We start from the raw sequence: 14,919 nt of genomic DNA on the forward strand, positions 1-14,919 counted from the left end.
CCTCACAGTTACTGTGTCTGACTCAGAAGTAATAACTCAGGGATTTTTACGAAGAGTGCAAATTTTTTATATATATATATATATATATATATATATATATATATAAATTTGATGGTAAAGTGGTGCAATGTCTACTAATATTATCTATACTTGGGCTGTAATGATTTTTGAAATGCAAAGCATTTGTCTCTGAAGTTTTTCTAAAAAAAAATGAAAATTTACCCAATGATTTAATACTTTAAATCTACACAGTAATGATTAAAAATCGTATAGAGACTGTAAATCTGGCAAATGCTTAGAAAAGTCAAGTCTCATTTGTTAATTACACATTAGAAAACGAGTTTTAAATTTACTCTGATAGATTTTATATTTTCCCAATCTCTAAATAGGTATTTTAACACTTCTAAAAGTGGTACTAAAATAACTCCCAAATAGAGTTAAAAAACAACTCCACATAGAGCTAAATTTGACCTCTAGTAAGAGAGGAATAGTGGTGCATTCTAACAATAGACAGAATTAAATTTCTAACACTAGTGTAAAGCTTTCTATTTATTCCTCTGGCTCAGTGTATATTTAAAACTGTAAATATATAAGCAAGCTGAGTTAGAAGCAAAACTACTCATATTCCACACAGCCTGTATTGTAACCTAAAAAAAACAAAAAAAAAAATTTAATTAGCAGTGATGGACAGTACAAACACAAAATTGTTTGCACAGAGGACATGATGAAAATGCTGAAGTTTTAAACCTGTTAACATTTAATGATCATTCCTGACCTGTTAAATCAATAACCATCAGAAACGTACCTCTCAATAACTTTGTTCCTGATGTCTGCTGTGGTGCAACTGTAAAGTACTTCACTGTATGATGTGCTGAATACGAAGTGAGCTTTGAAGAGTTCATCACTGTCGAAAAAACTTGCATATTGCTTTTCATTGCCTTCTTGTCCATGATGATGTAGAGTTTCTGGATACTCTATTTGTGATCCCTAATGCAGAGCAGGAAAGGCTGGAAAGATTTAATACTTGACACAAAGGTCTGAATGTTTGTACAAACCTGTAAAGAACAGTAAAACAACATTGTCTAAATACACATTCTTGCAAAATGAAAGACTCAATCAATCTACACTTCCATTTGGAAAAAAACTCAACAAATGCCTGAGGAGAAACACTTTTGACCTTTTGTAATTGGAGGAACAGCAGCAAGATAAACACAGAAAATACATGAAATTAAAAAATTTTAATAAATAAATAAATAAAGCAAGAAAAGGTTTACCACAGTCACTTTCTCCATGGGCAGACCTAATGAGCCAATCAACATATATGCTAGTCATATCCTTGGTATCTTGCATTCTCAAGAAAGTTTTTCAAGAGCTTCCTGGCAACCTCCAAAACGCATCAAGATATTCTGGTTGCATATATGATAAAGTACTGAATCAATATATTATCTAAGTGTACTTCAATAGGTTATGTATAAAGTCATCAGTTCTAATCATGAGCTGATGAGTTGAATCAGGCTTGCTAAATCAATTCCAGGAAATGTGGCTTTAAAAAGACAAAAGCTTGCAATGCTTCAGATATCCATGCTCAGTTTCGTCATTTATTTTTCCTTGTAGGCATTAAGCAATTCACCCGTCAGGTGGCAAACCAAACATTTCTGAGACTGCAAAAATTAAGATATATTAGTCAGACCAAAATCAACTTTAAGGACTACTGCATTAGGCTATAATGCTCTTATGGATATTTTGCAGTTCATCTCGAGTGTAAAACCAACCTGCTTGTATTTGTGAATCTGCTCAGAAGTCCTAGGCCCTCTCGGAGGGATTGGCATGGTAATGTACATGACAATGCTAATGTATTTGGTCTTAGCGGAATTATCTGCAACGCGGCTGCTGCTGCGGCAGAGCAAGTACCGAGACTTGCTACTGCCAATACATCCACAAAATGCTGCTGTGAGCATGTAAGAAATACTGCTGCTGCAAATATAACATACATGAAATAACCCCCATATAGCATACATGAATCACCTCGTAACAGATCTATACAGGTGGAGCTGGGGAAGGTGGAGGGTTTCTGAAGCAAGCTACAACTGCTACGGCAAGCACTAGTCATATATTTGAATGTTGAGCAGCGAGCTCATTGGCTACTGATACAGGAGAGAACCAATCAGCTGTGCCATGTGATAATGATGTCATTAGGTCAGATTGAGTTAGACCTATCGGACTGCGCCATCTAGAGTTTCATGCCAGAACTCTGTATATATCTTGGAAGAAATCAAGTTTGGAGTTTTTAAAACTTTAAACAATACTGTGTATCTTGTGAGCTGCAGATGTTGTTTCTAAAAATCAAGAGTAGACTTTAATTTCATGGACGTCTGTGGCTGCTTGTTAAGCAAGTTGTATTACACATTTCAAGCAGAAACAATTATTCAAATAAAATGCAAGAGCTGGAGAATGTAAGAAAAAACTCTCTGGAAAATAATTATTTTAATCTGAGGTAACACCTTATATTCACCTAAATGTTCTAGAAGTGTTCATTTGAATGCAAAGGAAGTTTTGTTCTTTGACAAGTAATAACGAGGGATTTTACAAAACCGGGACGTTTATTAGAAATATTATATTACACAGTGTCAAACTGAACAACTTATCCGCTCTTTTTACTGAGGTAAAATCCCGCCCATTTTCCAGACTGGCGTCTTTCAACAAAATAACATTTAGTTATAAAAATTATATTAGAGCGCAAATAGATAGATGTATTTTACACAGAATGCTGCTATGTGATAAAATAGGTAGCCATTATTTCTTTAAATAGACAATTTCCTAATTCCTTACATTAAAGGGGTCATATGATGCGATTTCAAGTTTTCCTTTCTCTTTGGAGTGTTACAAGCTGTTCGTGAATAGATAAGATCCCTCAAGTTGCAAAGACTAAAGTCTCAAACCCAAAGAGATATTCTTTATAAAAGTTAAGACTCGTCCACGCCCTCCTAAAACGCCCCGTTTAAACACACCCCCACATGTCTACGTCACTGTGTGGGAAGATTTGCATAACACCGCCCAAATGTATACGCAAAGAAATAAGGCGTAACTTTGATTCTCGCTGTAGTAGTGGAAAATAATGTGTTTTTTTTAACCTTAAACGCATAAACACATTTCATTACACCAAATACACCAAATAATGTTGTTTTTTAGCAACATCATATGACCCCTTTAACAACATCATGCACTGATTGCGTGAAGGGGTATGAGTGGTTATGAATGAATGAATGAAACGGATTTGTCCGTGTTTCACTCCGTCTCGAATCGCGCTCGTGGAAAGAGCTTGAGAAACAGTGTCTCTTCCGCGGCTCCGTACGCTTTGAACTCCTTTTTTTAGTCTCGAGCAAGACTGTACGACATTCACATTACATGATTTGACTGATTTTTACGTAGAAAGGGAGACAGCGCACCGCATTAAAATAAATGATCATTCATGCTTTGTTCAAAATTCAAAATTCAAAAACGAAACTAAAATTAAATCATCTTTAAGAGCAAGGGGGCCCCCTGGTGTTTCGGGGACCCTACGCAGCTTGTGTATTTTGCGAATAGGCAGGATCGGCTATGACTGTTTCAGAAAGGACGATTCGTCTGAATTCGTGAGGTCTCTTTGTATGGTTCGCTAAAAGAACTGGCTCATAAGAGTCATTTGCTAATGAATCGTTCAACACTGTTCGCGCTGTACGTTTGCGTGTATGTTTCTGGGCTCACTCATGATAAAGCCTAGGCTACACACAGATTTCTAACCGTTGTTTTGCTTTATACGTCTTTATACATTCAATTCAGATTTCGAACTTAACTCGAGTCGCCGCTGAATAGTTTTGCATCAAACACTTACAGTAAGCGAACAACTAAAAACATTTTGTGTACTTTTTAGCCCTTTGTTAAATCTTTGCCCATTCAATGATCTGAATCAATACTACTTGAATGATGTTAATAAAATTAAATGTTGTTAGTAATATTGATTTGCACTGGAGCAAAAGAAGTGTAGGCTACTTGTTGATGCTACATTGCATAATTTGAAAATAAGTCTACATAGGTAAGAACATGCATTTCTCAATAATTATTTTAAAATGTATAAAAGGGAGAAATTCCAGTTTGTCAATGCATTCAATATGTAACTGTTAGTGCCCAAGCAACAACGCCATACCATATTTTGGGTAATTCCTGTTAAAATACTGTTTTAGCTAACCAAACACATTGGACATACATAAAATTGCATTAAAAAGAGCAATGGTTTGTCTGACAGTAATAAAATGGCAGATAAGAACAACTGTCATTCAAGTGGGATTGATCCATAATGTGTAGTGAAGAAGTAGCTAAACTGAAGTGTAAAAGTTGTAATGTGTGTAACATATATTCCAGGAAGGGATAAAGAGATAAAGATAAAAGCCTGATAGGGAACATGTATGCAGTAGATTAACACAACATTATGTAACTTGGTATAATGTGCACTGTTATACCCAATTGAAAAAATGGCTGGCATTTGGAACACAAACGTGCTGCCAAAAGGATAGTTCACGTAAAAATAAAATAGTCATCATTCACTCATTCACTTGCCTTAATATTGTTCTAAATCTAAACCAGTTTGGATTTTTCTACCATATTTTGCAAAATTGTATCATTGTTCCTTTCTTACAGTTAAAATGAATTGGGACTGAGCATTTCAAGCTTCAGAAAGGACACCATTATAATATCATAAAAGAGGCCCATGTGACTTGTGTGCTATAATACCAATTCTTTTGAACTCCCACAATGCATTCAATAAATAGTTTTGTGAGGAACAGACATCATTAATTGATTCATGAACAAATCATATAGCTTCAGAAGACTTTGCAATGGCTCCCTGTTATGATTTTTTGTGGTACTTTTGCATCCTTGAAAGCATAAACACGCCGTCATTGTAATGGAAAAGAGCAACCACAGTTCTTCAGAATTTCTCCTTTCTGTTCAACGAAAGAAAGAAAATCATATGGGTTTGGAACTGCAAGATAACTGTGCAGAGATGAGAAGCTAAAAGACAAATAATGACAGATAAAATAAATCCAACATAAACAGAATTCAAGCATTTATTTATCCAGTAGCAGATTCCAGTCGCTTTGCTAAATCCTGGCAAACTGTATTTTATCCAGTGCATGTGAGTCTGAATGAGAGAGAGAGAATAAAAGCTGGTGGCTGGTACTCACAGGCAGGATTCAGCACAGCACACCAGCCGTCGCTTGCTGTATCTCCAGCATGGAGTTGGCAGCAGCTCAGTGATTTCTGACAAAATTACCATCTGTAACAGCCTGGAACTGGACTCTGCACACTACCACTCCCCACACACACCTCACCTCCACCGGATAAACAGCACCCAGGGGGGAAATCAGAGCGGCCACTCGCTTTCTTTTCTCTTTTTCTAAGATTTTGACACAGAGGGGGATCTCTTTCTCAAACAGTTCTTTGTAAACCAGTTCCCAGAATAGCACTTTTCAAATCTCTTTCTCTTCTTTTTCTGCCTTTGTCATTAGTTTAATTCCTTTCCATTCTCATTTTATTAAAAATTCTAAATGCATATAAGCTCTATAATACCTGGTTAGCCAATCATATAAGCCGTAAATGCCATGTGACTACATACTCTCAAGCCGCAGGAACATGGCATGGTGACTAACCACACAAATCCAAACACTCTAGTATCAATATATACCAAGAGCAACCCACCAGTTACTTGTGTTCCTATGCAGGACTAAATTAGTACAAAATATCATGCTGCATTAAATGCTGCTAAACACCATGTTGGCGTGTGTATGTGTGTGTTCTGTCGCTTTGCTGTGTCATGCTGGCATGCCGTGATAGCCATGGTTCCTGCTGTTTAACAGTAGCGTGGGATGGTGTTTGTAACCCGGTGCTTTATGTTGATACTCCAAATTGAATCATCAGTGTCGCCGTTCCAGTGGAGGGCAGCTGAGATTCTGATTAGCCCTGTCATGCTTCAACTGTCTATCAAATGAGGCTGTTAGTGTATACTTTATGCCTGTCCAATACATATAGAGCCATCTTCTCTAATGAAATTATGTCATATGCATCCCTTCCCCCCACCTCGCTTGGCAAATAATCACTTGCTTCCTCTTTTCTTTGGATAATGCATTATATTATTACACCATATGGGTAAGTGAAGGAGAGATGGTGGAGGAAGAGTAAGAGACCAAGGGAAATTAATAAGAAATATTGTATAGCATGAATTTTGTTTCATGTAAATGACCAGGCAAATGAATGGGAAATGCAGAATTTCGAGGTTGTGATGTCCAGATGAAAGAGGATGGAAAGCAACTCTGCAATATTTTGTTGCAAAGTAATTCTATTGCAGTATTTTAGTAATATTTGTTATATATATACATATATATATATATATATATATATATATATATATATATATAACAGAGCTTATAGTCAGCTAATGTAAAGCTAATGACTCACCCTTTGTAGTTTGCTTTATACAAAGTCATTATTTTCTAGGTAGCATTCATAAATAAATAATATAAGTTGTGTAATGTGATGCAGGTGTGTATTCCCTTTTGCTTATCCACTTGTACAACAACAAAAAAGAGCTTTTTCCTTTTGTACATTGTTTATTTGTTTTGGCTACTTTTTTAACATATATGTGTAATAATAGAGTGTTCATTCAATTTCAGGCACTTTTTGACATTTATTACAACTGACAGGCCTTTTTTTTTTAGATTTACTTTTGCTGTTTTTGCCTGTATTACGATAGGACAATATTTTAGACAGGAAGTGAAGTGGGACGGGGGATTCGAAAAGGTCTGCAATCCGGGACTCAAACTCAGCACAGACCTTTAATAGATTTTTTTCTTTTTGTTTCATAAAAGACACATTAAAACTGTCCAGGAAACATATATTTTTGATTATTTTCAAATGTTGTTTTGTTTAGATTGTGTAGTAACCTTAAAATATACAAATCCATCAGAAAAAAATATGAATTACTGTATTACATTAAAAAAAAAAAAAAAAAAAGAAAGAGAAGATTCTAAAAAAGAAAAGACGGCAATGATTATAATATTTAATTTATGATATGTATTTTATTTGTGATTACAATCTCAGTTTTTGCCATCAAGTAACAAATGATTTTTTTTCTAAATTTAGTGTACTTTATCAATGAGACAACAATCTCAGAAGAGCAGTCGGAGATGAAATTTGAGACATGATTTGTGAAGTACAATCAAGGTAAATATATTTTCTATAGTGCATTATTTACAATAAAATCAATTAAGTTAAAAAAAAAAATGAAATGTGGAATACAGTACATAATAAATGCTAAAAATGACACTGATACAGATCCCACCACAGTCCTCTGAACCGCTAAAGGTGACGTGACAGCAAAGAGAAATAAAAGGCCACACACACTCCAGAACACACACTCACCGTACAAGTGTTACAAAGCAGTTCATTTTGAGTTTGACATGATGAAGCATGTGAATTTGAGACTGGCTGTCTTTTTAACCCACCGGCTTGACATTTATACAATACAAACCTTTAACTAATATCTTTCGGAGTGGAAACTCATAACAAGCCAGCCTACCCCTCCAGATAATCGTTTTTAAATTATCCTTTTCCTTGAGAGATTTCTTTCATTTGAATTTCACTGTGGGGGACGAATCAGCTGGTCCTAAGAAACTGTTCTTAGCGTGGTCACAGCTTACCACAGCTACTAGTCTGTTTACAAGCAACTTTCTGTTTAGCTTCCCTTTCACTTGTTTCTAAAATGAACACAAAGTAGGCCGGAGGGACTGTGCTAATAAAACATTCAGCTTTTGTTCTTCTCCTCTAGTCTCATAAATAAACGTGCAATGCGAGTAAATCTTTTATAGAGTAGCAAACACATTTTATTTGCCAAAGTCCTGTAGTGACCAAAGCTTCTCTAAAAATAAGGATGAGGTGAGCGTCAATACAATGCTATGGGATGGACAGTGAAGCGTTCAAAGTATAACAGTCACAGGGAAAAAGAGAGCAAACACCGTCTTCAAGCAGTTTTACATGAGTAAGTTTAAATGTCAAGTGAGTTATGCATATTAAATGTTCATGACTAATGCATTATCTGGAATATATGTGAGGCCTGAGAAAGGTGGTCTATTCTGATCTGACCCTTCAGGTCTCTGAGGCATCTTCATGTGCAGAAGAAACAGCTGTGCTCTGGATAGCGATGCTAAATTAGTTCAGTTGTTCTCAACTGGTGGGTCATGGGACTCATGGCCCAAAAAATGGGTCACAGGTCTGTGCTTTTGGTATTGTGGACAGCAGGGAAACATGCAAAAAACCTAGCATGGCAAAACACTAGACTTATGAACTTTTAAAAGAGATATCTTTTGTTGTTGACATCAAAATTGAGCATCCAACCAAATTCTGTTGTATTTTGGCAGAATTCACCTGCCACCTGGTAGAAGCTAGTGAAATTAGGCCAACATAGACATGTTGTTTGACACAACCCTTTATCTCTGAAAGAAGAAAAAAATTGCAAACATACCAAACTGTATTAAGTTTGCTTGCATGGAGAATAAACATGGTTGGTTTGTGCTGCTGAGAGACATTTAGTTACTAAATATAAATGCATCATTCATTCATTCATTCATCCATCAAACAAAACCAGTTGAGAGCCACTGAATTAATCCTAGATGAAAGATGTAATTAATTTATACAATTCAGACATATTCTTGTTATAATTCACTCTAATTAAATTGACCTTTTAGCTATCAATATGCTTACGTGTTCCTTTGTTTGGGGGAAAAATGTATGAATTTCATTGCATTCGATGACAAAATATCAATCCAAATGGCAGCTGCAACTGCAAGCAAATTTTCTAATAGCTAACTTTTCCTAGTCGTTTTTGTAATTACTTTAAACCAACTGGTCCCTGGGTGATTTTTAATGGATGTATGAAATCAGTTCCCCTCAAGGTGTCCTAGCAGAGTAGCCACAGGTATTAATAGTTAATGTGATGAAATGCATGTTCCAAAAAGTATTGACTACCAGAAAGTGTTGCAGTACGTTTTGTATATTATATTATATGTTGTATAATTTTAAACCTATACACCTCTTGTTGTTAAATGTTTTTCTAGTTGTAAAGTGTTGTGCTAGGTTTCTAAGTTTCTATAAAAAATAAATGGGTTTATTAAACCAAGAAATTAATATTTTGCTATCTAACGCAATAGTAATATTGTGATATTATATATTTTTTCTTTCATAGCAAAGCTGAAATTTCAGCAGCATTACTCCAGTCTTCAGTGTCACATGATCCTTCAGAAATCAGTGCAATATGATGATATGCTCAAGAAACATTTCTTATTATTATCAATGTTGAAAATGGTTTTTGCTGTGTAATATTTTTGTAGAAACCGTGATACATTGTTTGTCAGGATTCTTTGATGAATAGAAAGTTCAAAAGAACAGCATTTATAAATGTGCCCTGTCACTTTTTTTAATGAGTTTAATGAATTTAATGAGTCTTTTGCTGAATAAAAACATTAATTTTTCTCAAAAAAAAAAAGCTTACTGACCCCAAATATTTGAACGTTAGTGTATTTGATGGAAATAAATTGTTTTCTTCTGTGTTTTAATGTCCAAAGCATGGCAGCATGACCTGGGCAACATAAGTAGCTGCTGATAATGAATAGACTCTACGTAAGCTTTAATGAAGTCATGCCTGTATAGGTCAAGCTGTGATGTTTTCTCCCCCCGGACTAACACTGTGTGCCTGTGATTGTGTTTTCTCTCTGCAGAGCCACAGCTAAAAGGCATCGTCACCCGTCTGTACAGCCAGCACGGCTACTACCTGCAGATGCTGCCGGATGGCACCATGGACGGCACAAGGGATGAGAACAGCTGCTTCTGTAAGCGCGTGTTCTTTCTCACTCGCTATTCACGGCTGACAGGCGCAATGTGACCTCTGGTTGGGTCAGTTGTAGAAACTATTGAGGAGTGTCTGCTTGTGTCCGTCCCTGTGACCGCTAGACAGACATAAAATGAACTTCTGTTGTTCATGACGTTAATTTCTTAAGCCTTAGAGTCTCCTCACGTACATGTTCTGTCTGTCTGTCTGTCTGTTATAATTAATTTGAGAGCCCAGTGTTGACATATGTCTGGTATGTCAGGCCTAAGGCCAGGTGTATAACACTTAGCCCACGGTCACTGGTGCCACTATGGGGATTCACATTTAGCAATATAATTGAAGATCACATGCCATAGCATTAATATTTGTCTGGACTAGAATTAAGGGACCTAGCCAAAGCAGATAATTAGAAGAGGATGTTCACATTTTCTTGGCCATGTTGTGTTTTTTAATTTAGATGTCTAGAAGTAATTCACTTATTCACTCTGCAGGATGTTGTACATTGTTAATAGGGTTGTGCGTGATATGTATCATCTAAGATAATTTCGTAATTGTTATTTTAACACTGTCCGAGCTGATGTTATAAAGTATGTCATTCAAATTGCAAAAACCAAATGTTTGTGAGCAATACACAGTGGTGTTTCGTTATTGAATGAATCTGCATTTTTTAATAAATCGTTTAAGTGAATGATTCAGTAACACATTCAATGACCCATTGATTAAAGGATAAGTCCACTTTCAGAATAAAAAATTCCTGATAATTTACTCACCCCCATGTCATCCAAGATGTTCATGTCTGTCTTTTTCAGTCGCAAAGAAATTACGTTTTTTTGAGGAAAACATTCCAGGATTTTTCTCCATATAGTGGACTTCAATGGTGGCCAATGATTTCAAGGTCAAAAATGCCTTTTTAATGCAGCTTCAATGGGCTCTACACGATCCGAGCCGAGGAATAAGGGCCTTATCTAGTGAAACGATCGGCCATTTACTTAAAAAAAAATTATATATGTATATATAAGGAAGAGCCTTGGTGAGAGAGGTAAAGAAGAACCCAAAGATCACTGTGGCTGAGCTCCAGAGATGCAGTCGGGAGATGGGAGAAAGTTGTAGAAAGTCAACCATCACTGCAGCCCTCCACCAGTCGGGGCTTTATGGCAGAGTGGCCCGACAGAAGCCTCTCCTCAGTGCAAGACACATGAAAGCCCGCATGGAGTTTGCTAAAAAACACCTGAAGGACTCCAAGATGGTGAGAAATAAGATTCTCTGGTCTGATGAGACCAAGATAGAACTTTTTGGCCTTAATTCTAAGCGGTATGTGTGGAGAAAAATGACTGATCGTTTCACTAGATAAGACCCTTATTTCTCGGCTGGGATTGTGTAGAGACCTTTGAAGCTACATTTTGGACCTTGAAATCGTTGGCCACCATTGAAGTCCACTAGATGTAGATAAATCATAGAATGTTTTCCTCCCAAAAAAATATAAATTTCTTTGCGACTGAAGAAAAAAACTCTTGGATGACATGTTTATTCTGTAAGTGGACTTATCCTTTAAGACATGTGACTTGCCGTCACCTACTTGCAGCTTTATCTTTAAAAATATAATTTAATTTTTATAATTATTTCATATTTCAATGTTAAATAATCTATTTTTTAAATATTGAATATAAAGAAAACGAAAAATACAATTTTAGTATTGTTTATGCAATTGATATGCTTATGCTTACTGTATTTGCATTAAAGGGTTAGTTCACCCAAAAATGAAGATGCTGTCATTCTGTCCCCCTCATGTTGTTCCAAACCTGTAAGACCTTCGTTCATCTTCGGAACACAAATTAAGATATTTTTGATGAAATCCGAGAGCTTTCTGACCCTGCATAGACAGCAACACAACTACCACGTTCAAGGTCCAGTAAGGTATTAAGGACATTGTTAAAATAGTCCATGTGACATCAGTGGTTCAACCTGAATTTTATGAAGCTACGAGAATACTTTTTGTGTACAAAGAAAACAAAAATAACTTTATTCAACAATTTCTCTTCTTCCATGTCAGTCTTTGATAGTACCATGACATGTGCATTTCTGGGCATAGTAGTTAGTAGTTGCGTTACTGTCTATAGAGGGTCAGAAAGCTCTCGGATTTCATCAGAAATGTCTTAATTTGTGTTCCGAAGATGAACGAAGGTGTTACAGGTTTGGAAAGATGATTAAATGGATGCTCAGAATTAATTCATTTTTAATTAGAGTTGCCTTTTTGTGGCTTGCAAGCAACCACTGGTGATGCAACAAAGTTGAAGAGAGTTTTACTGTATGTAAATGAGGAATTATGCACCGCAGTGGCCACCAATGGAAGTGTGACAGTGGAAGTCAGGTAAATTTTCCTGTAGTTCAGTGTAGAACACCTATTAGCAACTGACAGCATCACAACTTCACAAACTCAAATTCAGAGTGAATGTACCTTAAGCAAACCAAAAAAAAAAAAACACATTAAAATATAGATTTTTAACAGCGTATAGTATTTTGGAGTCAACCAAAGATTGCATTTCTGGAAGTCAATTCTTCTGTACAGGTTCAGCCTGAGGCCACAATGGTACAATGTTGTATTTTATGTTGAGTCACCATATCATGCTGTTCATGAAGGGGAAGAGACAGTAAAGGAGAGAGAAAAACATTCCAACGAGAGCAGACACGTGATGTGTCATGAATTCTTGTGCCTTTTGTGCTCTATGTGAGTTTTTTTTGAGTGTGCGAGTAACGGATTGAGAAGAATTTTATTGGGATGGCAGTTGTCAGGGTGCACAAGTGTAGCACATTCCTGCCTGGGTTGTCAGGGACTAGCTTACATGTCATGCTTGTCTACTGAAATGACTGTCGCACATATTAAATAACCATATGACTGTGGCATCCCATGAACGTTGTGACAGGGCAGTCTGATGTGAATCCTAAACACTTCACGCCCAATGAGGTGAATTTGATGGTGCTAAATTGTTACGATACTGTCCGACACCAATTAGATACTGTCATATATCTGTCAAACTCCAGCGGGAAATCTCACTGAAGACTAATTGTGGAAATATTTACCCAGTGTTCCTCAGCCTGTGTGGGAATATCTCTCTCCCTCTCATTGCCTTTTATTTTGCATGGTTTTATCTTCTGCTATCTCTCAGAAGCATTAACTGTGTGATGTTCCATGAATGATCCATATCAAACACAATCCATCTTTCTATCAAGGACAACAGACGTAGGACAGATAGTCCCTCCTGTATAACTTCCCCCACCTCATGTCATTATCTTTTCCATCCCTGTCAGTTTTACATCTGCTCTTCTGTGTCGCTCTCATCTTCATCTGTTATCCTGCTTCATCCTAATCACGATGTCCCTAGTCTCGCAAAGCCAGACTTTTGACTCAAGGCAAAAAGTCTGGTTGTCATTGCAGCTTATTCTACCCAAGAAACGCACACTTATAACGGAAAAGACAGTTTGACTGACATCTAAAGCAACCAAACACTGTTTCTACCTGCATATTCCATTCTCTCTGACACCTGACACACATTGAGTGTTTAATCTATTTCTCTGAGCATGAATTTCTCTGATTTCATCCCACAGCACAGTTCAACTTGATTCCTGTGGGTCTGCGGATAGTGGCGATTCAGGGAGCGAAGACTGGCTTCTACCTGGGCATGAACAGCGAGGGATTCCTCTACACCTCCGTAAGTGACTGAATGCTCTTTTAAGGATTGATGTTTATCATAATTAGGATCATTATGCCGGTGTCCTCCATGTGTCTCCACAATAATGATTCACAGATAATTGACGATGTGCAGCTTTTTGAGGGGTAAATAATTATGCATGAGTGTTTAATTACTCTCCTTATAATAAAGAGTTTGGTCAAACAGACTGGTGTGAAAGAGGATGGCGTAATTAGGATGATGCGGACTCTGTCTTTGGTTCTAAAAACCACAGACTTTGTGTATAGCACAAAATTACCCATTTTGGACCTAGCAGTGAAGCTCTTGGACGCTCTCCATGGTGCTGAATTGCCAGGTTGCTCTCCATGGTGCTGAACTTCTCTGGCTGTATCAAAGTGTCCAATCCTGTTTACAGAGGGCCACCTTCCTGCAGAGTTTACCTAATTAAACACACCTAAACCAGGTAAACAAGGTCTTTAGGACAGGTTTGAGCTAAACTCTGTGGGAAGGCGGCAGAATTGTTTTTCCAGATTTAAAGGGGTCATATGATGCTGCTAAAAAGAACATTATTTTGTGTATTTGGGGTAATGAAATGTGTTTATGCGGTTTAAGGTTAAAAAAACACATTATTTTCCACATACTGTACATTATTGTTTCTCCTCTATGTCCCGCCATCCAGTGGGGACATAATTATGGATTATAATGACTTGTACTCTTTGACTTTTAAAAATGTCTTTTTACACGTTAAGTTTTTAAGTTAACAACTTTATTAATCCCACAAGGGGCAATTAAAGTAGGGTAGTAGCATCACACAACAACTTAATACAAACATAAGATATTACCTAGACAATACAAATAAATAAATAAATAAAAACACAACGTTGTGTTGCATCGCACCACGTAAACATAAAACCATGTCTGCATTTGTGGTCGGAGAAATGACAAACAACACTTTGAGTCAGAACAGCCGGCACTGTAGTGTACTCTACCAGGATCAGTAAACAGTCCTCCATAAAATGTGCTGCACACATGTCCAGAGGGCTTGCGCAACCACATGTGACGACCCCGGGCTGGACTCCGTTTCGTCTACGGTGAAAGCCGATCCGGCGATCCACAGCGCGAAGTTGTAGTATTTCCTTAATGTCACAACGCCAAATATAATGGTTCAGTATGCAGTTCTATATACACTACTGTTGAAAAGTTTGAGATTTTAATGTTTTAAAAAAGTCTCTTATGCTCACCAAGGCTACATGTATTTGATCAAAATACAGTAAAAACAGTAATACTGTGAAATATTATTACAATTTAAAATAACTGATT

The 14,919-nt window shown here is 36.7% G+C and overlaps 1 protein-coding gene across 1 annotated transcript in view; it reads left to right on the forward strand.

The window, feature by feature from the left end:
• The window catches only part of LOC107677987 (fibroblast growth factor 11-like), a 51,680-nt gene that overhangs the window by 10,329 nt on the left and 26,432 nt on the right, over positions 1–14,919 (forward strand). The window contains exons 2-3 of the mRNA XM_016473069.1: positions 9,804–9,914; positions 13,517–13,620. Coding sequence (XP_016328555.1) covers positions 9,804–9,914; positions 13,517–13,620 — 215 coding nt within the window. The remainder of the gene's footprint in view (positions 1–9,803; positions 9,915–13,516; positions 13,621–14,919) is intronic.

The sequence above is a fragment of the Sinocyclocheilus anshuiensis genome, unplaced genomic scaffold (assembly GCF_001515605.1).
Source record: "Sinocyclocheilus anshuiensis isolate Anshui unplaced genomic scaffold, SAMN03320099.WGS_v1.1 scaffold260, whole genome shotgun sequence".
Taxonomy (NCBI): Eukaryota; Metazoa; Chordata; class Actinopteri; order Cypriniformes; family Cyprinidae; genus Sinocyclocheilus; species Sinocyclocheilus anshuiensis.